This window comes from Oratosquilla oratoria, unplaced genomic scaffold (genome assembly GCF_046742065.1).
Source record: "Oratosquilla oratoria isolate Oo_2021 unplaced genomic scaffold, ASM4674206v1 SCAFFOLD47, whole genome shotgun sequence".
NCBI lineage: Eukaryota > Metazoa > Arthropoda > Malacostraca > Stomatopoda > Squillidae > Oratosquilla > Oratosquilla oratoria.
In genome coordinates this window covers 1,271,249-1,297,034 of record NW_027467711.1, presented here as the reverse complement: position 1 = coordinate 1,297,034, position 25,786 = coordinate 1,271,249, and the positions used below count along the sequence as shown (strand labels likewise).

Here is a 25,786-nt window from a genome sequence, read left to right as displayed (position 1 = left end):
ATATAAATGAGAATCAAACAGACAAATGATAACAAAACATATAAAATAAGTGATAATCATTACAGCATCTTCCTTAGGTGTTCATCTAAATGGTTCTTAAAACTTCCAACTGAACTACATTGCACTGCCTCTGCGGGAAGTTTATTCCATTCATTAACTACACGGTTGTCCAAGTTGTTTCTACCCACTTCCAAATTAAATCTATTTCCGGACAGTTAGAGACCATTGTTTCTTGTCTGACTCTCATTCAGTGTGGAAATTTTGCCAGTTCCCTTTAGAATCTTAAAGACCGGTTTCAAGTCGACGCTTTTTTAGGAATCGGCTTTGTGGTTCGCCCTTGTACTTTCTTCCAGCCTATCAATGTCTTTCATGACATACGGAAAAAGCATATTCCAAATGTGGACGAACTAATGATTGTTAATGGGTGATGAACTTTTGAAGTCAAAATATCGCGCAATCAGTCTTACAATCTTATTTGCTATCTCAGAGCCTGAAATACACTGCTTGGGTGATTTGAGGTCCTTACTGATAATTACGCCGAGACCTTTCTCACTATTCACTTTTGTTAACGAATTTCCAAATAACTCGTAACCGTACTTACTGTTATTTTCACCTATGTGCATTACCTTCCATTTACTTGTGTTCTATTTCTTTTCGGACCATTGCTGTAATCTATCTAAATCTTCTTGAATGTCTAATTTGTTTAAGTGACCATTTCCCGTCCCGTACAGTTTTGTATCATCAGCAAATTTGGAAACAATACATTTTAGTCCGTGGTCTATATCATTTATATATACTACTAGACAACCCGTGACCCGTTGGGTCGAATAAAATTCTAAATGATACCTTCTTAATAAGATGGTCAATAAAATCTTTATTAAGACAACGCTCTTATATTTACAACATTCTTTGTACAATTTGAATGATTTAAAACCACTTTAATATTTTCAATTTGTTTACCTCTACTCAGCCCAGCATATAATTGTCTATGCTGTACCATAATGCATCTTTCTTTCTGTCTACCAAAATATGCATTCATTCTGCTCTGGAAGTGTAGCTTCAGCCCATTGTTAACATGTCATATCACGATCTTTTTAAAGCAGGTTATTATTAGCTTAAGACTTACCAGTTTTGTGCGGTCCTCGTGCTCTCTCGAAGCAAAGTAAACTGGATACAGGCGTTCTCAAGAAATCAAATAGAGCCTCCTTAATTATGCTTCTGTTATGTCACGTCTCGTCACCCCACTCCCACTCATGATCATTATCGTTCAGGGAGGGAGTAGCGAGTAGCAACGTTTATCAACATAATCTTTATGATAGATATACTATGTCACTATCACCGTATAGTATAAATCACAGAAAATAAGTTTCAATATCAAATTGAGTACAATTTAGAGCTCTTACCCCTATTCAGTAGACGAAGGCAGTGACTGACTTGATTAGTTATAAGAAGTGAAATACAGAAGATTGTGACGCCATGTCGTCGTTGCTTGGAACACTACGCATCATGGTATCAGGCGAGTTTGTCTAAAACAATTTGGCTAACGTACAATTTCTCTAAAAGAAAAAAAAAAAAAAAAAAAAAAAAAAGTCTAAAACAATTGGTCAAAAATACAGTTTCTCTGGGGGAAAAAAAAAAAAAAAAAAAAAAAAAAAAAAAAAAAAAATGGACAACAAACAATAAGATTTTCCCAATTTTAGACACTTCTTTCTTTACTCAAATCTGAATCGTTTACATTACCTGACCCGTGTATTTCCACCACCACACCACACCCCCCCCTCCCACTTACCCGAGTTCCCATAGCTTTTAAAGGTGATCAATTTCTGATTTATGACTCGGGACCAGTTGAAAAGCGTATAATCATATTTGCAACACGTCGTCATTTGCAATCTTTATCACAAAGCAGTCATTGGTATGCCGATGGCACATTTAAAACTGTCCCTCTCCTGTTTCACCAGCTATATACCCTACATGGATTAAGAGAGAAACATTCGCTGCCCCTTGTGTTTGGATTATTACAGGACAAAACACAAGAAACATACATAACCTTTTTACAACAGATAAGGAACATTGAACCTTTATGTGCACCATTATCGATAACAATCGATTTCGAGAGAGCAATGATGAAAGCGTTTTTGAAAGAATTCCCCCCCCCCCCCCAAAAAAAAAAAAAAAAAAAAAAAAAAACAGTGCAAAATGGCTGCTTCTCCCACTTTAGCAAATGTGTTTTACGAGTAATTCAAAATCATGGATTAAAACAAAAATATGAAACAGATACCAGTTTTGCTTTACGGATGCGGATGCTACCAGCATTAGCATTTGTGCCAATAGCCACAGTGACAGATGCGTTTGAGTTATTGTGTGACAACAACACATTCCCGCATGAAGCACAAGAGGTCGTTGATTATTTTCAAGACACATGGATTGCAAGGCCTAACAGACGGAATAGTCGACGTCCACCTCTCTCTCTTTCGACATGATACGTGGAATATGTATTCTAGGGTGCTTGATGATTGACCTAAAACTACCAATTCCGTCCAAGGATGGCATCGTACATTTCAAACGCAAGCAGGTGCGCATCACCCCAATATATGGAGATTTATCAAATACTTGCAGAAAGAACAAAGTTTCAACGAGGTTCAGATTGAACACTATGTTGGTGGGGTAGAGCCAGAACCCACAAGGAAACGTTACCTAGGCACTGCAAAACGCATAAAAAGGCTTGTTCAGGCTTTCGATCCAAATAATATTATTGATTACGTCCAGGGGATTGCCCACAACCTTTCTTTCTAACTATGAAAGAAGTCTTTTTAGTAGATAGTATATTTTGATAAAGCTGTAATTGTGTTGATAAATCAAGAATGTCTTAATAAAGTTACATAGACACTTCGATCCAAATAATAGTATTGATTACATCCGGGGGGCTGGCCACAACCTTTCTTTTTAACTATAAAAGAACTCTTTTTAGTAGATGGTATATTTGAATAAAGCTGTAATTGTGTTGATAAATCTAATTTTTGTCTTAATAAAGTTTTATTGTCAATAAATTTTGAATGAAAACCAATGTGTACTTTATTAATACATTATAAATTAGATCTACCAATTTCTCAGTCTCTTTTCCTTACACAAACTGTATTTTAGACAAATTGTTTATAGATGAATTGTAATTTAGACAAATTGTTTACAGATGAATTGTACTTTAGACAAATTGATTTACACAAATTGTACTTTAGACAAATTGTTTTGGACAAACTCGCCTCGTCATATCTCCTCTTCTGATTGGCTGGTCCTCAGTCGTGACGACATATCTCTTCTGCTGCTGCTGCTGCTGCTTGGCTGGTCCTCAGTCGTGACGTCATATCACCTCTTCTGCTGCTTGGCTGGTCCTCAGTCGTGACGTCATATCTCTTCTTCTGATTGGCTGGGTGACGGTTTCAAGCAAGCAAGCAAGCAAGCAAGCAAGCAAGCAAGCAAGCAAGCAAGCAAGATGACAAAAACATGATCAGAATTTTATAAGTATATAGATGAATAGAAGTGGCCCGAGAACGGAACAACCCTGAGGAACTCCACTTGTAACATTTTTCCATCTAGAACCTTTTCAATTTAAAACAACTCTCTCTTTTCCATCATTCAGCCAATTACTAGTCCAACTCAATAGGATACCACTTATTCCGTGTGAAGCTAATTTAGTAAGTAGTCTCTCGTGGGGGACGGTATCAAAAGCTTTTCCAAAGTCTACATATATTAAGTCTATATATATATTGTTTCTTTTGTACTAATTCCAGATAACTGTGTTGTACAATTCCAGTAAGTTAGCTACGCAAGAACGCTTCCGTCTCAAATCATGCTGGCTATCATTTATAAAACGGTTACTTTCTAAATGATGTTCGATAGCATCTCTGATGATAGTTTCCATTATTCTTCCTACTATTCAAGTCAAACTTATAGGCCTATAGTTATTTGGTTTCTTTTTGTCACCTTCTTTCAATATGGGAGTAACGTTAGCTAGCTAGCTTCCATTCTCCGGATAGGATGGAAAATATTTGAAAATCATTTCTATTGCAACAACAATCTCATTTTTCATTTCATTTAAGATTCTTGGATGCCAACCGCCAGCCCATTGTTTTTTTTTTTTACTTTGAGTTTCTCTATACACCTTTTAATTTTTTCTTTTGTTATACTTACCGTAGCCAGTAAGTTTACCCTAGGTTTCACTTATGGAGGTGCTTCGTTTACGAATACCGAGCTAAAATAATTGTTTAAAATATTACACATTCCTTCATTTCAATGTTCAAGTTGACCGTCAGCAGATAATAGTGTACCAATGTGATTTCTAGCAACCTTTTTATCTCTAAAGTAACTATACAATTCCTTGGGATTCTCTTTGGATTTATCAGCAATATTCATTTCGTATTCTCTTTTTTAAATCTCTCTGTATTGATACATAACTTTCATAGTCATTGCATGCACCCGAACACTTATATTTCTTATAAGCCTGTCTCTTTTTAGCAATACTTTTGTTCACTTTCTTTGTCGAGCCACTTTGGGCGAGCCTGATATGGGGGACGTCTGTCCTTAATTAAAAGGAATGTAAGTATGAATCATCTTAGTCAGCGTATTTTCAAACATTTCCCACATCTGATCTACAGGTCTTTCGCTTAATTTGGCCTCCCAGTCTGTGAGCTGAAGCTCCTGACGTAGTCCTATCAACTGAGCTTTACTCAAATCGGGTATTTTAGAAACACAATATCCATTCTCAAAATATCAAAATGGTTAACAGGTATCCCCCCGACCCGGCTTCACGTCACAACAGATTGGGGGGTAGTGTTATTCATTTACTCCTTCCCTAGTCCCTCTTCCTTTGTAACAGGCCCCTTTTTAAATATAGCATCCACCTCCCACTTCTACTACCGAAGAGGGTTGATTGCAGTTAGCAGTCCAAGTACATAGGCTCGAGTATTCGGCTCCTATTTTTTTTTTTTGTCTTTTCCGACTGTGGTGTTACCTGTCATTTACACATGTGTTACTACTTTTCTCCGGCATTTGTTGTTGAACAATTTCTATGTGTGTGTGTGTGTGTGTGCGTGGGCATTTCTGATGCCAAAGAAAAGTGCCCGTTCAAGTTCCTCACAAAATGTTACTTGACCATATTTCTCATAACTAACTAATGTCTAGCGCCAAATAACATGCACCCATTCCATTTCCCTTCCTTGAGACACACAGCATCGTTCACCAGTTACTCTTCGTCTTTCTTATCTCTTACAGAGTGCATACGTCTACACACAACGCAGCTTACCCACGATAGCTATGCTATCCCCTATATATATATATATATATAAAACAAGATGGAGGCAGAACGAGCATGACAAAATTAATGCACAAACAGCTTGTTATTAACGACAGCCAGCCGCCAAAAAAAAAAAAAAAAAAAAAAAAAAATAGAATGCACACACCATCAGTTAAGGTTAGTCCCCGCACTCAAACACACTTGTGAATAAAGTAGGAGATTTTTTTTTTTTTTGTCCTTGACTTGCTATCATTTTCAACATCAATCTCACAGCCACTTGGCATTATATTCTCTCTCCTTTTCCCAGTTGTGGGTCTTTTAATCATGCCACACTTCTCCAAGTGACACAATACTCTCTCTAGAACCTACGGTCACTTCTGTTATTTCTTCTTCATATACTACAGCCTTGTCAAGTCATACGTTTCCTATTTGCATTGGCCTCATTAGTGTACCTGTCACCACTTCCCTTGTACTTTCTGCCACTGTACCCAAAACCCTCATTCCACAAGTCTTCTATACATATATGGATTTTTCCTTTCTATTTCCTCATGTCATGTTCAGAGTGCAGTTGGTTAGTTAGTTCATGGTGCAGGGCATTTCCTCCTCACCCTTCCCTGATAAGAACAGATAAAACACAGTACAAGTCAATTCATATTCAAACAAGAGAGAAAATGCATAATAGAAGGAATGGATCTCCTGCTGTCAAGGTGTGTATAAGCAATGCCCCATTTCAAACTAGTTCTACGCAGAACACACTGCTTTCAAAACATACTACAGAACACAGCTTTCATGGCAGACGAATCACAAAGAAGGTAGACGTAACTGCAGCTTGATCAAATCTGCAAAGGTACATATGGGACTCCACGAGCACAGCAGACAAGAATAGTAGTAGTAATATCAGGATCAATGGATAGAATTGACATTTGTATTAGATACATCTCTCTCTCTTTCTGAATGACATGTGGCTCCAAAAGGAGCCGGGTTGCCCAACCAAGTGTAACAACTTCAAGGAAGAAGAAAAAGTTTACTTGGAGGAGGTGTACTTGGTGACGGCCTTGGTGCCCTCAGACACGGCGTGCTTGGCCAGTTCACCAGGGAGTAGAAGCCTGACAGCAGTCTGAATCTCCCTGCTAGTGATTGTCGAGCGCTTGTTGTAGTGGGCAAGGCGGGAAGCCTCGGCAGCAATGCGCTCGAAAATGTCGTTCACGAACGAATTCATAATCGACATAGCTTTGGAGGAGATCCCGGTGTCAGGGTGAACTTGCTTCAGCACCTTGTAGATGTAGATGCTGTAGGACTCCTTCCTCCTTCGCTTCTTCTTCTTGTCTCCCTTGGAGATGGACTTCTGGGCCTTACCGGCCTTCTTGGCGGCCTTTCCGGACGTCTTGGGCGGCATGTTGCTTCTATGGCAAATGTCAGTGTAGTGCCGGAACGCGTTGAAAATTTGCTTATAAATCAGACATAGTGGGCAGCAGTAGTTGGCAAGAGCGGTCGCAGGCGAACAAGAACCCAATCCCTGCGTTCTGAATGGTCAATAGCCTCCCTCCGCCAACCGCTCTGAGCCGCTACCTGATCCTATATATATCAAGCTTTTCCCCAGCGCATAACTTTTTCTCCCTTTACACAACAAACCAACATTGATAGCAAGGGAAATGACCGAAAACAGAGTCCGCCTACGGGCGGACAGAGGTGAACCACCGGACAAAGGGAGTGTTATCAAAACCATCTGTGGGGATTTAGGCATCCCCATAGTAAATATCTTCAAAGCAGGCAAAGGGTACAATGTACTCTGCGCAAACACTCATGACGTGGAACAATTCCACAAAAACACAGCCAAGGACAAATTAAACAAAATAGGCCTTACACCAGTACTACTGCCACAACAAAGAGCACGTAGAACAGTCTACTGCACAGGAGTAGACCCATGGGTAGGAGAGAGGTCAGCCCTAGATATTGAAAATGAGATCCACAGCCAACACGACTACCTGACAGGATCTCAAGTTTCAAAACTAGGGACTCTGACTAGAACATTCAAAATCACATGCTCCACTGAAGGCCAGGCGGAGAGAATTACAAAGGAAGGCATAAAAGCCTTCAACATGTACATCCCGGCGGACAGAGTCCGAAGGGAGGAGTATGTAGAGATAACGCAATGTCTCAAGTGTTATCAATACAATCACTCCACAAAACAATGCCCCCAAAAGGAAAACTTCTGCTCAAACTGCTCGCAGTCAGGCCACACCCACAAACAGTGCACCGAACCAACACCTCAATGCTTAAACTGCCAGGGGAATCATGTGGCAGTAGCATGGTCCTGTCCCACACGAAAGGAGGAGAAGAACAAGCTCCTTAAAGCTAAGCGGACAACAACGTACGCGAGTGCAGTACAAAATAACACCAACACCAATAACACCAAAATCAATGCACAAGCTCCTACCCCAAACACCACTCAACCCACACAACACACAGCACTTCCACAAATCACCTTGAATCTGTCCAATACACTACAACTTCAAACAGTGGGCATGATTTACTCAGCACACTTACATAACATCACTCACCCAGGTACATTCCAGACACACCTCACAGAGCTCTGCATCCAAAATAACATTACTCCATTCTCACTAATCCCAGCAGGCTCTTCCGAATCTCTTTTGGGAATCACAATACAAACAGGAAACACAACCCCTACCAACAATCCTCCTTCCAGCAATCCTCCTACCAACAATCCTCCAACCTACAATCCTTCTATCAACACAGACACAGTTACCCACACCCCCTCCCCACACTCCCCCTCCGCTACACCAAACAAAACCGTTACAACGCAAGAGACTGACAATCACGTACTTTCCTCCTCCTCCTCCCATTCCGTCCCCTCCAACAGCACCACAAGTACCCAAACCGTTACCACCCAACCAAAGACCTCCATCACAGAAGATACAGACTCAGACCCAGAACACGCTTCAGATAAGGAATTAGATTTCACAATATACGCAGCAATAAACACACACATCCCAAACATCCCAACAACACACAACCTCTCAAAAGGACTGGACAAAGGACATTTTAAAATTGTACCTAAAAAGGAAATCAAGATAGGACCAATTATAGAGAACTGGAACAAAAGACTGTATGACGAGGAAATCTTCGAAATCAAATTGATTCCAGCAAATAAGTTCAGGAAAATAAACAAAACACCAACAAACACATAAAACACAACAAACACATAAAACACACAAATAAACACCAACATGTACACTACACTCAAAGTCCTACAGCACAACGTACTAGACTGGCACAGCAGAAGACACGAACTAATAAACACCTACAGACGAATAGACCCAAATATCATAATCATCAACGGACACGGATGTAACAAAGACAGACCAATAAAAATACCAGGATACACCACTCACTCCATAAACACCTCACAAGAAAAACACGACGGAACATGCATTGCGGTTCAAACACACTTAAAACACAAACTAATAGACGACTTCCACTCAGACATGTTAGCAGTAACCATAGAAACCTCTCTAGGACCTACAACATTTGCCTCAACATACATCCCATTCAGACGATGCTACCTAGTATTTCCAGACTTCATAAGACTCGCCACATTCCAACACCCAACATACATAATGGGTGACTTAAATGCCAGGTCCCAAGCACTGGGACACAGGGATTCAAACCCCCCTGGCAAAGGAGTCACTCATCTCATACATAATTACGGTATGACACACATAGGACCCGAATTTCCCACATACATTAATCATCAAACATCCACCACTCCAGACATAGTCCTACAAAACAGACATGCCACACACAACTACCACATAACACCAGGGCCACTTACATCAAGCGACCACATCCCAGTCATTATGACAGTGTCTGCGTCCCCCATTCAAATCCCGATAAGATGCCGATTCGCGCCAAAGAGAGCGAACTGGAAACGCTTCAAGTCGCTCACGGAGGAATGCGATGAGGTTAACTTGGAGGGTGCGAATAAGGAAGAGATAGACCGAGCACTACAAGCAACAGAAACAATCATACAACACGCAGCTACACGCACAATTCCAAAAATAGCTCACAGAATACTACCACACGCACCCATTACAGAAAACATAAAACGACTTCTAATACAAGCAAGACACATACACGAATACATCACAACACATCCACAAGGACCACATCACATTAAAAGACTTAACAAAATCAGACAGATACTCAACGAACACTACAAAGCACAACACCAGGAAAAATGGCAGGAAATGATCTCCAAACTTGCATCTACCAAAGACACAAAAACATTCTGGAAATCGGTAAACAGGATGATGGGAAACACTAAAATAACACATAATCATTACATAACAGACGAACAAGGCAAAAAACACTACACACCACAAGAAAAAGAAACAGCACTACGCACACACTGGGAAAAAACCTTCACCATCACACCAACAGAAAACCAAGACTTTGACAAGGACTTTGAAGAATACATTGAAACTTGTATGCAAGAATACTCATCTCTCATAACCCCCGCCACACACTCCTACCCCTCCGCTCTCCCTAAGGAGGGATTAGCCAAACCTATACAAACACATACAGTACGTGAAGCCCTAAGCTCTATGAAAAATAGGGCGCCAGGCAGATCGGGAATAACAAAACAAATGCTCACACACGCACATCCCAAAATAATACAAAACCTCACAAACATCTTCAACGCAGCACTAGAAATGGGCTACTTTCCACGCACTTTAAAAACAGCAGTAATAATCTTTATCCCCAAAACAGGCACTAACTTAAGACACGTAAACAATAACAGACCCATATCACTCTTAGAAACACACGGAAAACTTTTCGAAAAAATACTAAATCACAGACTTTACACACACCTCCATCAACAAAACACATTAAAACCATCACAGCACGGCTTCAGACCAGGATTCGGCACACACACAGCTCTGGCCACACTATACCAATCAATAGCAGTAGCTAAAGCCCAGAAGCAGCAGGTCAACCTGGTGCTCAGGGATGTGAGCAAAGCCTTTGATAAGGTATGGTGGTCAGGGCTAAAATACAAAATAATTCAACTACACCTCCACCCATACCTCACACGTATACTCTGTAATTTCATAACAGACAGGAAAGCATGCATACGCATACATCACCACATAGGACAAGAATTCTCCATCACCTGTGGAGTCCCGCAAGGAAGCTCCATTAGTCCTACATTATACAACATTTACATACATGATATACCGGAACCACAGCCGGGATGTCAACACATCATATACGCGGATGACATCACACAAATCATCACACAACCAGGAAAATCAACACGCATGCTTGCGAAAAAGACAGAGCGCGAGATCAAAAGCATTAATGCTTACGAGCGCTGCTGGAAGATTCGCACGAACACACAAAAATTCACACTGATACATATACAAGGACAAGGGAAGTCACCTGTCACGACAGATGGCATCCAACACAAATACTCAACACATGGCAAAGTACTCGGCTGGAACTTCTCCTCCTATGGAGGAGCAGCCCATGTCGAGAGGGCAGCAGCCATAGCTAAACGGAGCCTTCACAGGCTTCAACGCTTCAGAGAGCTGCCAATGAAACAAAAACGGACCCTCTACTTTGCCTATGTGAGGAGGAGTGTATTAACATACCCAGACATTCCACTCCACACACTTAGAAAGTCACCCCTACAGAAATTACAGAGTGTACAAAACAGAGCACTAAAATTCATAACAAACACAAAATGCACAGACAGAAAAACAGCTGAAGAACTACACACAGAAACGGACACTCCAGCAATAAACACGCAACTACACACACAAGCAACGAAAACATGGGAAAGATTATTCACTCTCGACACACCACTCTTACAAGAACTCACGTCACTACCAGAACACACGAAACAACATAGAAACTGGCCTCTCAGTTATGAAAAAACATTAGAAGATCACACTTCACAATTCACAATATAACCACATTGTAATTCCATCAAATCACTTAGCGTGATGGATAGGAGTATATATGGAGGTACCTACCTCCATATATACGCCTGCCCTTCATGACGGGTGTGACTCCAAAAGTCCGGTTATTAGAAGAGCATTCAACTCCTCCTACACGGTGTAAATCACAATGCACAGAAACACTACTGAATACCACTGTAAGTTGGTATCCCAACACTCTTTTAACCTCTCACTTCCTTCCTTACTTCTAACTTTCTCCTTCCCCTCCTCCCCCCCTCCGCCCATCGGGCACCCCTCCTTCCTTACCCCCAAATTACCGTTGGCGACGCTTATATCCTCAACAACTTGCTCACCGTGTAGGACGGTCGGTCACCCTCGCTCACAACACAACTCATCATGTCTGGCCGTGGCAAAGGCGGAAAGGTTAAGGGGAAGTCAAAGTCTCGCTCAAGCAGGGCTGGTCTTCAGTTCCCCGTCGGTAGGATTCACAGACTCCTCCGCAAGGGCAACTACGCCGAGCGCGTTGGTGCTGGTGCCCCTGTCTATCTGGCAGCAGTCATGGAATACTTGGCTGCCGAGGTCCTCGAGTTGGCCGGCAATGCTGCCCGCGACAACAAGAAGACCCGTATCATCCCTCGCCATCTCCAGCTTGCCATCCGCAACGACGAGGAACTCAACAAGCTCCTCTCTGGCGTTACCATTGCCCAGGGTGGTGTCCTGCCTAACATCCAGGCAGTTCTCCTGCCCAAGAAGACAGAGAAGAAGTAAAGGCCCAAGCGACATCTTTAAACTTCTTCTTCGTGTCTTCTAATAACCGGCTCCTCTTGGAGCCACAGTCCTTTACAAGAGAGATAATTTGGTTCTTACTGACTGTCCATTCTTTTATTTCTTATTTTTCATCCTCTTCTTCCTTGTCAATCGCATCGCGTCTTGCCATTAGGTTTCCTCGTATGTAGCATGCATTAGCTCACTTGAATCAATGTAACCATGCGCCTGTACAGATGCAAGCATACCTGCCAACATAGATACATTCTCGCACCATCGCACGTTGTTCCTGTACAAACACGTATGCATCATCACACACACACACACACACACACACACACACACACACACACACACACACACACACACACACACACACACACACACACACACACCCGCCCGCACACACACACACACACACACACACACACCCGCACACACACACACACACACACACACACACACACACACACACACACACACACACACACACACACACACACACACACACACACACACACACACACACACACACACACACACACACACACACACACACACACACACACACACACACACACATTCTTACGTGTGTACGTCTGATGCGGTTCGTTTCCACATCATGATAATAGATTATCGTCCCAATTGTAGGAAGGAATCATTTAAACTTCCATACTGTTTTAGGACTCATTTTTTAAATCGGCCGTCAGCCATCACATCAATAATACTCGACCAATATACAAATGCTCTGTAAAGCGTATGCAAATATAACTATATACAAATCCATTTAGTAATATAATAGTGATGCTCGTATCAGATGTAATGTTTACAATATACGTTAATGGTGGGAATTGGTATATATATATTAATGCAGATTAACAATATTATGCACAATCAAAGAATTTCACTTAGGGGGGACTACAGCAGTTCTGGCGTGTTGCGAACAACAATGCATACGTGGATACACACACACACACGCGCGCGTGTACGCTTAGGTACATACATGTGTACATACACATAGATATATGCATACTCACATAAATTGGGTGTATATTTTACTATGCACGCTTATATACGCATTAAGGGAGCCCCGGCCGCGAAAAATCGACAAAAAAATTCTGGAAAATGAACGAATTTTAGGTAAACATTTCAAAAGGTTCTCCATGATGGTGGTAACACTCAAACAAAATATTAGAGCTCAGTTCCCTTTCTTTTCTTATATATAAAATAAAATAGATAAACTTTTGGAGACCTCTGGCAACCCCATTGCATGAAAAACATTTGAAATGAGTCAAAATTTCGATAGCCATTTTTTTTTTGACTGCAATTCATATCTATGGAGATATCTGGCAGCTTGTGTATGGAGGTATCTGGCAGCTTGATATGGAGGTATCTGGCAGCTTGATATGGAGGTATCTGGCAATTTGACTAAACCCACAGGACGATGCTAAAAGGAGAGACTTTAGTAACAGTCGAAGTGCGTAAACAGGAGAATATCATTTTCTCATGCTATTCATGCACGCGATCGTATATACTGTATATATATGTATATATATATATATATATATATGTATATATATATATATATATATTTATTCTTCCAACAGATAAGCATTTCAAAAGATTCTCTATAATAGTGGTAGCACTTCGACCAAAAATTACATCTCAATTCCGTTTCTGTTCTTATATATAAAATAGAATAAATTAATTATTGGCGACACCTGGCAAGCATCTCACTCCTGCACGTCAAATAAATCTTTCATTTATTCTAGCAATAACCAATATTCATTATTCTACCAACAATAACTGTGGGAGGGGTGAAGAGAAATAGTAACTTTAACTTGGTAATAGAATAAAATAAAGGAAAATATAATTTAATGTCTTTAAATGTCCGTGCGGCATTTAAAGGGCGCTACTGAAAAGTTTGTTTTCTTTCCATTCATCAAATTATAAGTCGCTCTTTTATATACAAATTTTCACTTTTTTTTTTTTTTTCATTTGTAGAGAATTGTAAGACGTAAATATCTGGAAGTCAAAATAAAGCAATTTCTTTGGCAGTATTTTTCTAGCTATTATTTTTCCTCAGAAATTTAATCTTTTTAACAATATGTACAAAAAAAAAAAAAAAAATCATTGCTATTCTCGTACGAGGTAAATAAATAAAAAATCTACAAAAAAAAAAAAAAAAAAAAGTTCAGATAGGGCCACTCTTCAAATGGACCTTAAGCAAAAAAAAAATTGGTAAGACCTTTTCCACGATATTAGTTTTTGAAGTTACTGAACATTTTGCCCATTGACTATTAGATAATATGGTATTTTTAAGTGCAAGGAAGTGATACTACATGTATTTATAGGTAATCAGAAAAGGAAATGAGTAATAAATTTTGTTTGTCTGAAAAACTGATTCGGTCGTACCGCACAAGAGTATGGGTGTCCGGGGCCCCCTTATATCTATCTACAGCTACACATGTATATCTATCTACATCAACATGAATGCGCACATACATGTGTACGTACCTGCGTGCGCACATACATGCGTGCGCACATACATGTGTACGTAATGCGTACGCACATACATGTGTACGTACATGCGTGCGTGCATACATGTGTACGTGCATACGAGTAAAAAAAAAAAAAAATAAACTGCCCGCCACCACACCACGCTCTGTAAAGCGTATCCAAATATAACTATATACAAATCCATTTAGTAATATAATAGTGATGCTCGTATCAGATGTAATGTTTACAATATACGTTAATGATGGGAATTGGTATATATATATTAATGCAGATTAACAATATTATGCACAATGAAAGAATTTTACTTAGGGGGGACTACAGCAGTTCTGGCGTGTTGCCAACAACAATGGATATGTGGAAACACACACATATCTATATGAATACACACACACAGACATATATATTACCCACGTGTACGCTCAGGTACATACATGTGTACATACACATAGATATATGCATACTCACATAAATTGGGTGTATATTTTACTATGCACGCTTATATACGCATTAACTCTATCTACAGCTACACATGCACGCATTAAACATATCTACAACTACACATGTATATCTATCTACATCAACATGTGTCCGCACATACACGTGTATGTGCATACGAGTATACACATACATGTGTACGTGCATACACATACATGTGCACGTGCATACACATACATGTGTACGTGCATACACATACATGTGTACGTGCATACACATACATGTGTACGTGCATACACATACATGTGTACGTGCATACACATACATGTGTACGTGCATACACATACATGTGTACGTGCATACGAGTATACACATGCATGTGTACGTGCATACACATACATGTGTACGTGCATACACATACATGTGTACGTGCATACACATACATGTGTACGTGCATACACATACATGTGTACGTGCATACGAGTATACACATACATGTGTACGTGCATACGAGTATACACATGCATGTGTACGTGCATACGAGTATACACATACATGTGTACGTGCATACACATACATGTGTACGTGCATACGAGTATACATGTGTACGTCCATACGAGTATACACATACATGTGTACGTCCATACCTTGGGTGTATATTTTACTATGCATGCTTATATACACATAAAATCTATCCATAGCTACACATGTTTATCTATCTACATCAACGAGTGCCACACGATATCACTCGTACAAGGATTTCGCCGCAGAGGGAGAGATACAAACAGACAAAAGTGTTAACTAGCCTAACATATATCCTATGCAGTTCAGAGAGAAAGTCTTAACTAGTCTAGGTAACTCAGGGTAAAAATAACTAGTCTAAGATATATCCTAAGCAAGGTCGTTTCTTCCCTAATAAGAATCAGCGAGCTCTCCTTACGAATCATGGATATATGTGTGTACGTACATGCATATCAACAAAAACGCTTTAACTAGTTCGTTCAAGGCATATCCTAGGTAATTGACATATAGAGTGAGAGAGAAAGTCTTAACTAGTGTAGGGAACTCAGAGACACACACACACAAAAAAAAAAAAAAAAAAAAAAAAAAACACGCCCGCCACCACACCTCGGAGACACACACACACACACAAAAAAAAAAAAAAAAAAAAAAAAAAAAAAAAATCGTAACTAGTCTAGAACTTATTTTTAGGCAAGGCCGGCGCATCCCTAATAAGAATCACCGTGCTCTCTTTTGTAATCAAAATTTGGCCCTAAAGAGGGCCTAGTGAGTTAGTTGGTCGGTCGGCATGAGAATGAAGGCAGGTAAGGGTGGTTTGGATTGGGTTGGGTGGAGGGAGGGTGTGTGGCGTGTTGCCTGCCTGCCTGCCTTCCTCTCTTTCCCTTTCCTTTCCTTTCCTTTCCCTGTGCTCTTCTGCTGCTGCCGACGACCCCCGCTGCGTACGTGCTCATGATCTAAGCACGCTCGCCACGGATCCTGCGAGCCAGCTGGATGTCCTTGGGCATGATGGTAACACGCTTAGCATGGATAGCGCACAGGTTGGTGTCCTCGAACAGACCGACCAGGTAAGCCTCTGAGGCTTCCTGCAGAGCCATCACGGCAGAGGACTGGAAGCGCAGGTCTGTCTTGAAGTCCTGGGCAATTTCACGCACCAGGCGCTGGAAGGGCAGCTTCCTGATCAGGAGCTCGGTGCTCTTCTGGTAGCGACGGATCTCACGGAGAGCCACGGTACCAGGGCGGTAACGATGGGGCTTCTTGACGCCTCCTGTGGCAGGAGCCGACTTGCGGGCGGCCTTGGTGGCTAGCTGCTTGCGAGGGGCCTTGCCTCCTGTCGACTTGCGAGCGGTCTGCTTCGTGCGCGCCATGGCTTGCTTTGCTTTGGTGCTGCAGTACAGTAAGTAATGTCGGCACTAGCCCAACTCTGCCCGCCACCACACCTCGGTCGTCTCGTAGCAGGCGCTCTCATTGGCTGAGAGGCGCGAGGGCCGTAGAGACGTCTGAGCCGCTAAAATGTTCACGTCCCGAGTGCTGCCTTTACCTTAAAGTGGACAAAATCACCTACAAGTCGACCACTTACACCAGCCATTACCAGTGGACCCCTTGGTCAGCACCGTTGGCCATGTCATGTAGGTGTCACATGCCGGTCATGGCACGACTCAAGGCGCCCACGAGGTCTCGACCCATGCGATGGCTACTTTCGGGTACGCACGGGACCCGCCGCCCGACGGCAACGAGAGAAAACGCCGAGTGACCGAGCCGTAGAGACGCGAGCGCCTCGTGCCTTCTGGCCAGATTCAACACAAGCTTCATCATGACCGGTCGTGGCAAAGGAGGAAAGGGACTTGGAAAGGGAGGCGCCAAGCGCCACCGCAAGGTTCTCCGTGATAACATCCAGGGTATCACCAAGCCTGCCATCCGCCGTCTGGCACGACGTGGAGGAGTCAAGCGTATCTCTGGACTCATCTACGAAGAGACACGTGGAGTTCTCAAGGTCTTCCTCGAGAACGTTATCCGCGACGCTGTCACCTACACGGAACACGCCAAGAGGAAGACGGTCACTGCTATGGATGTCGTCTACGCCCTCAAACGCCAGGGCAGAACCCTCTACGGTTTCGGAGGTTAAATTAAGCCCAGGCAGGCAGGCAGGCAGACATGGGGAAACGCGTGCACGCGCGTGCTTCTCTTCTCCTCGTCCTCGGCCTCCTCTTATTATCTCCCACCAACGAACGGCTCCTTTAGGAGCCACATAACTTTACAAAAGAGATAGATAGACGATATAATTGCCTCACATTTACTACTATGCAGTTCATGGTTCACAATGAACCAACCATTTCAGTTACGTGCATATTTCATGGACCATCACAACCAGAGCGAAGGAAAGAAAAAAGATCCTACGCCTCTAGTAACGAGCTCCTTCTCCCTCCCATTTAGTTAAGTTACCATCTTACTCCTTGCGCTGTCTTCTTAGTTCACCGCTCACAAACAATCCCACAACTGTACAAGCCAATCAATCACCAATTGTGTAGTGGCGGTGGTGCAACAACACAACATTTCCACCAACCTGAATGAATAAAGGAGAGAGTGGTAGCAGTAGTAGTACAATTTGGATGGAGCGCGTTTCAATGACTAGTATTTCTCTGCTGACAGTTGTGCGCTAGTCCAGTTCAGTTACGTGCATATTCCATGGCCAACTATCACAACGAGGGCAAAGTGCCTACGCCTCTATAGAGTACGTGCTCCTCTCCCTCCGATTTAGTTAGTTAGGCTCTTGGTCATTACGCTGTCTTCTTAATTCACGGCTCACAATTCCATAACTGTACAATCCAATCCAACCAATCGCAAATTGTGTAGTGGTGGTGCAAGAACACACTTCCACGAACATGGATTTCGTTAAGGAAGAAAAAAGGGGGTTGGTGGAGCGCGTTTCAATGACCACTATTTAGCTGCTAGTTCAGTTACGTGCATATTTCATGGCCAACTACCGCTGTACCATCCAATCAATCGCTAATTGTGTAGTAGTGGTGGTGGTGCAAGAACACATTTCCACGAGCGTTAATTAAGAAGGGAGAAGAAAGTGGTAGTAGTATCACAATTTTGATGGAGCGCGTTTCAATGACCAGTATTTAGCTAGCTGCTAGCCCAGTTCAGTTACGTGCATATTTCTTTTCATGGCCAACTACCGCTCACAATCCCATACCTGTGCAATCCAATCGATCGCCAATTGTGTAGTGGTGGTGAAAGAACACATTTCCACGAGCGTCAAGAAAGGAGAGAGAGAGAGAGAGAGAGAAGAAAGTGGTGGTAGTATCACAAATTTGATGGAGCGCGTTTCAATGACCAGTATTTAGCTAGCTGCTAGCCCAGTTCAGTTACGTGCATATTTCATGGCCAACTACCGCCCACAATCCCATACCTGTGCAATCCAATCGATCATCAACTGTGTAGTGGTGGCGAAAGAACACATTTCCACGAGCGTCAAGAAAGGAGAGAGAGAGAAGAAAGTGGTGGTAGTATCACAATTTTGATGGAGCGCGTTTCAATGACCAGTATTTTGCTAGCCCAGTTCAGTTACGCGCATATTTCATGGCTCACAACTGTACAATCCAATCAATCGCCAATTGTATAGTGGCGGAGGTGCAAGAACACATTTCCATGAACGTTAAGAAAGTGGTAGTAGTAGTAGTATCACAATTTTGATGCATGCGTACATACGAGTATACACATACATGTGTACGCGCTTGCACGCAAACACATATATACATGCACATACATATATGCATACTTTCAATGACCAGTATTTAGCTAGCTAGCTGCTAGTCCGGTTCAGTTACGTGCATATTTCATGGCCAACTACAAAACACAATCCCATAACTGTACAACCCAATCAATCACCAATTGTGTGCAAAAACACATTTCCACGAACGTTAAGAAAGGAGAGAGAGAGAGAGAGAGAAGAAAGTGGTGCTAGTAGTAGTATCACAATTTTGATGGAGCGCGTTTCAATGACCAGAATTTATCAAGCTAGCTGCTAGTCCAGTTCAGTTACGTGCATATTTCATGGCCAACTACCACAACGAGGGCCAAGGCAAAGTGCCTACACCTCTAGTACGACATCCTTCTCCCTCCCACCCTCTCCCTCTGATTCAGTTGTTGGCCTGCTAGTCATTATGCTGTGTACTTAATTCACCGCTCGCATTTCCACGATTGCACAATCAATCGTCCAATGTGTGGTGGTGCAAGTACACACTTTCATGAGCATGGACTTTGCTAAAGAAGAAGTAAAAAGGTGGTAGTAGTAGCACCATTACAATCTTAACGGAGAGCCTTTCAAATACAGTACTTGTATGTACCTGCTGATACTTGTGCGCTAGTCCACTTCAATACTACCTACCTATCTAGCATTCCATCATCAAAATAATAGAAAATACCCATTGCTGCATCTTACGCTCAACTACAAAGGCGACCACATTGTGTCTAAAGACAAATAGATCAAAATGATGAGGCCAAATGTTGACTTCCTACTCATAGCACCCCTTAACCTTTCTCTTTTCAAATTGCCCCATATCTACAATGACATCTTCATTTCCATTCGCAACCGACTTGGATACCATTGTTACATTGGGTACTTGCTCATGTTATGCCCATGCCTCGCGAGTCAGGTTTCCATTTCATTGTATGCAACTGTACCTAATAGAGCGCCTTCAACCAAGTACTCACCTTTATTCTTTATGAAATGAAAAATATAATTATAGAACCGGGTTGGGTACTCGGTAACTGACAGACAGACACCGCGGATATTGCTCTGTCACCACATCAGCCATTTCTTGTGCAACATTTGCGGGCAGTACGGTATGGCATCAACACACCCGCCAATAACACCTTCCTGTCTTACGGAAATGGCATCCATATTCTAAAATGTACTAGATTATTAGTAATGATCTGCCATACTGTAAATGTCTCATTCCTTTCTTTACTGCGCTTGGACTCAAGCGTGATCCTGCAAAACGGCCAATCTTCATAGATAGCTCAACACCAAGTCACAAAGCAGTCTTGCTACCCAATGGAAATAAATATCCGTCTTTGCCTCTCCTCTTCCACACTCCGTACGCAAGAAAGAAAGGGAGGAAATAGGATAATGTCAAACAACTTCTTGACACAATAAATGAGGCAGGCTCAATTCAAGTGCCAACTTTCTGGTCATTGCAAGATGCCTGCTTAGCTTGCGACGAGGATACACAAAATATTCATCTTTCCTTTCCTTATGGGACAACTCAGCTAAAGATGACCATTACAAGAGAGTTCATTGGCCGGCCGGACACCCACGAGTGGTACTGCAGCTAGGAATGATAAATGTTCTCACACAGCCTCGAGTACATTCCAACAAAGTCTTAATACACCCACTTCATAATTAAACTAGGAGGAGTAAAACACTTTGCCAAGGCCTTAGGCCTTACATTTTCGAGGACAAGAACCCTTTCATGTTTCCAAAGCTATCTGAAGCTAGGATCAGGTTTCTTGAACGCCAAGTAAACGCAGAAAGAGCCATAGCGAAGGTTGGAAAAAAAAAAAAAAAAAAAAACTGCTTTGTCTGCATGTAGTTCCTGCATTCCTATCAAATCAAATCGCAAGGATCCTAATTGTAAACGACTGCTACCAAAGCTTATTGAGAACTTCTTCAACAAACTACCTTGTCAAAGGATTACAAAGGCGGAGCACGCCGACACGAGACCTTTTGCTCCATATCTAGGTCGGGTGCGAAAAAAACAAAAAAAAAAATCAATAATAAATGGCTAAAAATATATATATGATAATGTAAATAAAAAAAAATGCATAGGTATAGTTAGGTAATAAACAAACAGGTAAATTGTAATAAATTGACATATAACTGAGAATCAAACATATTGACATATAAATGAGAAATGTGTATACATTGTGACGAATGTGGATAGGAGGTAAGGGAACACGGGCTGAGGGAAATATTTTTATTCCTGACTAGTTTCCTCTGAAGAAGCCTTTCAGGCGAAACTAGTCAGGAATAAAAATATTTCCCTCAGCCCGTGTTCCCTTACCTCCTATCCACATATAAATGAGAATCAAACATATTGACATATAAATGAGAATCAAACATATTGACATATAAATGAGAATCAAACATATTGACATATAAATGAGAATCAAACAGACAAATGATAACAAAACATATAAAATAAGTGATAATCATTACAGCATCTTCCTTAGGTGTTCATCTAAATGGTTCTTAAAACTTCCAACTGAACTACATTGCACTGCCTCTGCGGGAAGTTTATTCCATTCATTAACTACACGGTTGTCCAAGTTGTTTCTACCCACTTCCAAATTAAATCTATTTCCGGACAGTTAGAGACCATTGTTTCTTGTCTGACTCTCATTCAGTGTGGAAATTTTGCCAGTTCCCTTTAGAATCTTAAAGACCGGTTTCAAGTCGACGCTTTTTTAGGAATCGGCTTTGTGGTTCGCCCTTGTACTTTCTTCCAGCCTATCAATGTCTTTCATGACATACGGAAAAAGCATATTCCAAATGTGGACGAACTAATGATTGTTAATGGGTGATGAACTTTTGAAGTCAAAATATCGCGCAATCAGTCTTACAATCTTATTTGCTATCTCAGAGCCTGAAATACACTGCTTGGGTGATTTGAGGTCCTTACTGATAATTACGCCGAGACCTTTCTCACTATTCACTTTTGTTAACGAATTTCCAAATAACTCGTAACCGTACTTACTGTTATTTTCACCTATGTGCATTACCTTCCATTTACTTGTGTTCTATTTCTTTTCGGACCATTGCTGTAATCTATCTAAATCTTCTTGAATGTCTAATTTGTTTAAGTGACCATTTCCCGTCCCGTACAGTTTTGTATCATCAGCAAATTTGGAAACAATACATTTTAGTCCGTGGTCTATATCATTTATATATACTACTAGACAACCCGTGACCCGTTGGGTCGAATAAAATTCTAAATGATACCTTCTTAATAAGATGGTCAATAAAATCTTTATTAAGACAACGCTCTTATATTTACAACATTCTTTGTACAATTTGAATGATTTAAAACCACTTTAATATTTTCAATTTGTTTACCTCTACTCAGCCCAGCATATAATTGTCTATGCTGTACCATAATGCATCTTTCTTTCTGTCTACCAAAATATGCATTCATTCTGCTCTGGAAGTGTAGCTTCAGCCCATTGTTAACATGTCATATCACGATCTTTTTAAAGCAGGTTATTATTAGCTTAAGACTTACCAGTTTTGTGCGGTCCTCGTGCTCTCTCGAAGCAAAGTAAACTGGATACAGGCGTTCTCAAGAAATCAAATAGAGCCTCCTTAATTATGCTTCTGTTATGTCACGTCTCGTCACCCCACTCCCACTCATGATCATTATCGTTCAGGGAGGGAGTAGCGAGTAGCAACGTTTATCAACATAATCTTTATGATAGATATACTATGTCACTATCACCGTATAGTATAAATCACAGAAAATAAGTTTCAATATCAAATTGAGTACAATTTAGAGCTCTTACCCCTATTCAGTAGACGAAGGCAGTGACTGACTTGATTAGTTATAAGAAGTGAAATACAGAAGATTGTGACGCCATGTCGTCGTTGCTTGGAACACTACGCATCATGGTATCAGGCGAGTTTGTCTAAAACAATTTGGCTAACGTACAATTTCTCTAAAAGAAAAAAAAAAAAAAAAAAAAAAAGTCTAAAACAATTGGTCAAAAATACAGTTTCTCTGGGAAAAAAAAAAAAAAAAAAATGGACAACAAACAATAAGATTTTCCCAATTTTAGACACTTCTTTCTTTACTCAAATCTGAATCGTTTACATTACCTGACCCGTGTATTTCCACCACCACACCACACCCCCCCCTCCCACTTACCCGAGTTCCCATAGCTTTTAAAGGTGATCAATTTCTGATTTATGACTCGGGACCAGTTGAAAAGCGTATAATCATATTTGCAACACGTCGTCATTTGCAATCTTTATCACAAAGCAGTCATTGGTATGCCGATGGCACATTTAAAACTGTCCCTCTCCTGTTTCACCAGCTATATACCCTACATGGATTAAGAGAGAAACATTCGCTGCCCCTTGTGTTTGGATTATTACCGGACAAAACACAAGAAACATACATAACCTTTTTACAACAGATAAGGAACATTGAACCTTTATGTGCACCATTATCGATAACAATCGATTTCGAGAGAGCAATTATTAAAGCTTTTTTTAAATAATTCCCCCCCCCCCCCAAAAAAAAAAAAAAAAAAAAAAACAGTGCAAAATGGCTGCTTCTCCCACTTTAGCAAATGTGTTTTACGAGTAATTCAAAATAATGGATTAAAACAAAAATATGAAACAGATACCAGTTTTGCTTTACGGATGCGGATGCTACCAGCATTAGCATTTGTGCCAATAGCCACAGTGACAGATGCGTTTGAGTTATTGTGTGACAACAACACATTCCCGCATGAAGCACAAGAGGTCGTTGATTATTTTCAAGACACATGGATTGCAAGGCCTAACAGACGGAATAGTCGACGTCCACCTCTCTCTCTTTCGACATGATACGTGGAATATGTATTCTAGGGTGCTTGATGATTGACCTAAAACTACCAATTCCGTCCAAGGATGGCATCGTACATTTCAAACGCAAGCAGGTGCGCATCACCCCAATATATGGAGATTTATCAAATACTTGCAGAAAGAACAAAGTTTCAACGAGGTTCAGATTGAACACTATGTTGGTGGGGTAGAGCCAGAACCCACAAGGAAACGTTACCTAGGCACTGCAAAACGCATAAAAAGGCTTGTTCAGGCTTTCGATCCAAATAATATTATTGATTACGTCCAGGGGATTGCCCACAACCTTTCTTTCTAACTATGAAAGAAGTCTTTTTAGTAGATAGTATATTTTGATAAAGCTGTAATTGTGTTGATAAATCAAGAATGTCTTAATAAAGTTACATAGACACTTCGATCCAAATAATAGTATTGATTACATCCGGGGGGCTGGCCACAACCTTTCTTTTTAACTATAAAAGAACTCTTTTTAGTAGATGGTATATTTGAATAAAGCTGTAATTGTGTTGATAAATCTAATTTTTGTCTTAATAAAGTTTTATTGTCAATAAATTTTGAATGAAAACCAATGTGTACTTTATTAATACATTATAAATTAGATCTACCAATTTCTCAGTCTCTTTTCCTTACACAAACTGTATTTTAGACAAATTGTTTATAGATGAATTGTAATTTAGACAAATTGTTTACAGATGAATTGTACTTTAGACAAATTGATTTACACAAATTGTACTTTAGACAAATTGTTTTGGACAAACTCGCCTCGTCATATCTCCTCTTCTGATTGGCTGGTCCTCAGTCGTGACGACATATCTCTTCTGCTGCTGCTGCTGCTGCTTGGCTGGTCCTCAGTCGTGACGTCATATCACCTCTTCTGCTGCTTGGCTGGTCCTCAGTCGTGACGTCATATCTCTTCTTCTGATTGGCTGGGTGACGGTTTCAAGCAAGCAAGCAAGCAAGCAAGCAAGCAAGCAAGCAAGCAAGCAAGCAAGATGACAAAAACATGATCAGAATTTTATAAGTATATAGATGAATAGAAGTGGCCCGAGAACGGAACAACCCTGAGGAACTCCACTTGTAACATTTTTCCATCTAGAACCTTTTCAATTTAAAACAACTCTCTCTTTTCCATCATTCAGCCAATTACTAGTCCAACTCAATAGGATACCACTTATTCCGTGTGAAGCTAATTTAGTAAGTAGTCTCTCGTGGGGGACGGTATCAAAAGCTTTTCCAAAGTCTACATATATTAAGTCTATATATATATTGTTTCTTTTGTACTAATTCCAGATAACTGTGTTGTACAATTCCAGTAAGTTAGCTACGCAAGAACGCTTCCGTCTCAAATCATGCTGGCTATCATTTATAAAACGGTTACTTTCTAAATGATGTTCGATAGCATCTCTGATGATAGTTTCCATTATTCTTCCTACTATTCAAGTCAAACTTATAGGCCTATAGTTATTTGGTTTCTTTTTGTCACCTTCTTTCAATATGGGAGTAACGTTAGCTAGCTAGCTTCCATTCTCCGGATAGGATGGAAAATATTTGAAAATCATTTCTATTGCAACAACAATCTCATTTTTCATTTCATTTAAGATTCTTGGATGCCAACCGCCAGCCCATTGTTTTTTTTTTTTACTT

General features: G+C 40.8%; 4 protein-coding genes and 1 long non-coding RNA gene across 5 annotated transcripts in view; 2 read left to right on the top strand and 3 right to left on the bottom strand.

Moving 5' to 3' along the window:
• Positions 1-6,247: 6,247 nt before the first annotated feature.
• LOC143023481 (histone H2B) lies at positions 6,248-6,879 on the bottom strand. The gene has a single exon (XM_076182003.1). It carries the CDS (start codon positions 6,681-6,683, stop codon positions 6,312-6,314), a length of 372 nt encoding a protein of 123 aa, XP_076038118.1. The 5' UTR covers positions 6,684-6,879; the 3' UTR covers positions 6,248-6,311.
• A 4,716-nt stretch (positions 6,880-11,595) lies between these two features.
• Positions 11,596-12,317, top strand: LOC143023405 (histone H2A). The gene has a single exon (XM_076181926.1). It carries the CDS (start codon positions 11,671-11,673, stop codon positions 12,040-12,042), a length of 372 nt encoding a protein of 123 aa, XP_076038041.1. The 5' UTR covers positions 11,596-11,670; the 3' UTR covers positions 12,043-12,317.
• A 3,325-nt stretch (positions 12,318-15,642) lies between these two features.
• On the bottom strand, positions 15,643-16,880 carry LOC143023443 (histone H3). Its single transcript, XM_076181963.1, has one exon. The coding sequence runs from the start codon at positions 16,878-16,880 to the stop codon at positions 16,470-16,472; it is 411 nt and encodes a 136-aa protein (XP_076038078.1). The 3' UTR covers positions 15,643-16,469.
• A 446-nt stretch (positions 16,881-17,326) lies between these two features.
• Positions 17,327-17,756, top strand: LOC143023444 (histone H4). The gene has a single exon (XM_076181965.1). It carries the CDS (start codon positions 17,327-17,329, stop codon positions 17,636-17,638), a length of 312 nt encoding a protein of 103 aa, XP_076038080.1. The 3' UTR covers positions 17,639-17,756.
• A 3,317-nt stretch (positions 17,757-21,073) lies between these two features.
• LOC143023350 (uncharacterized) overlaps positions 21,074-25,786 on the bottom strand; it is a 140,446-nt gene continuing 135,733 nt past the window's right edge. Inside the window, exon 2 of the long non-coding RNA XR_012966177.1 lies at positions 21,074-21,584. This is a non-coding gene — a long non-coding RNA (uncharacterized LOC143023350). The remainder of the gene's footprint in view (positions 21,585-25,786) is intronic.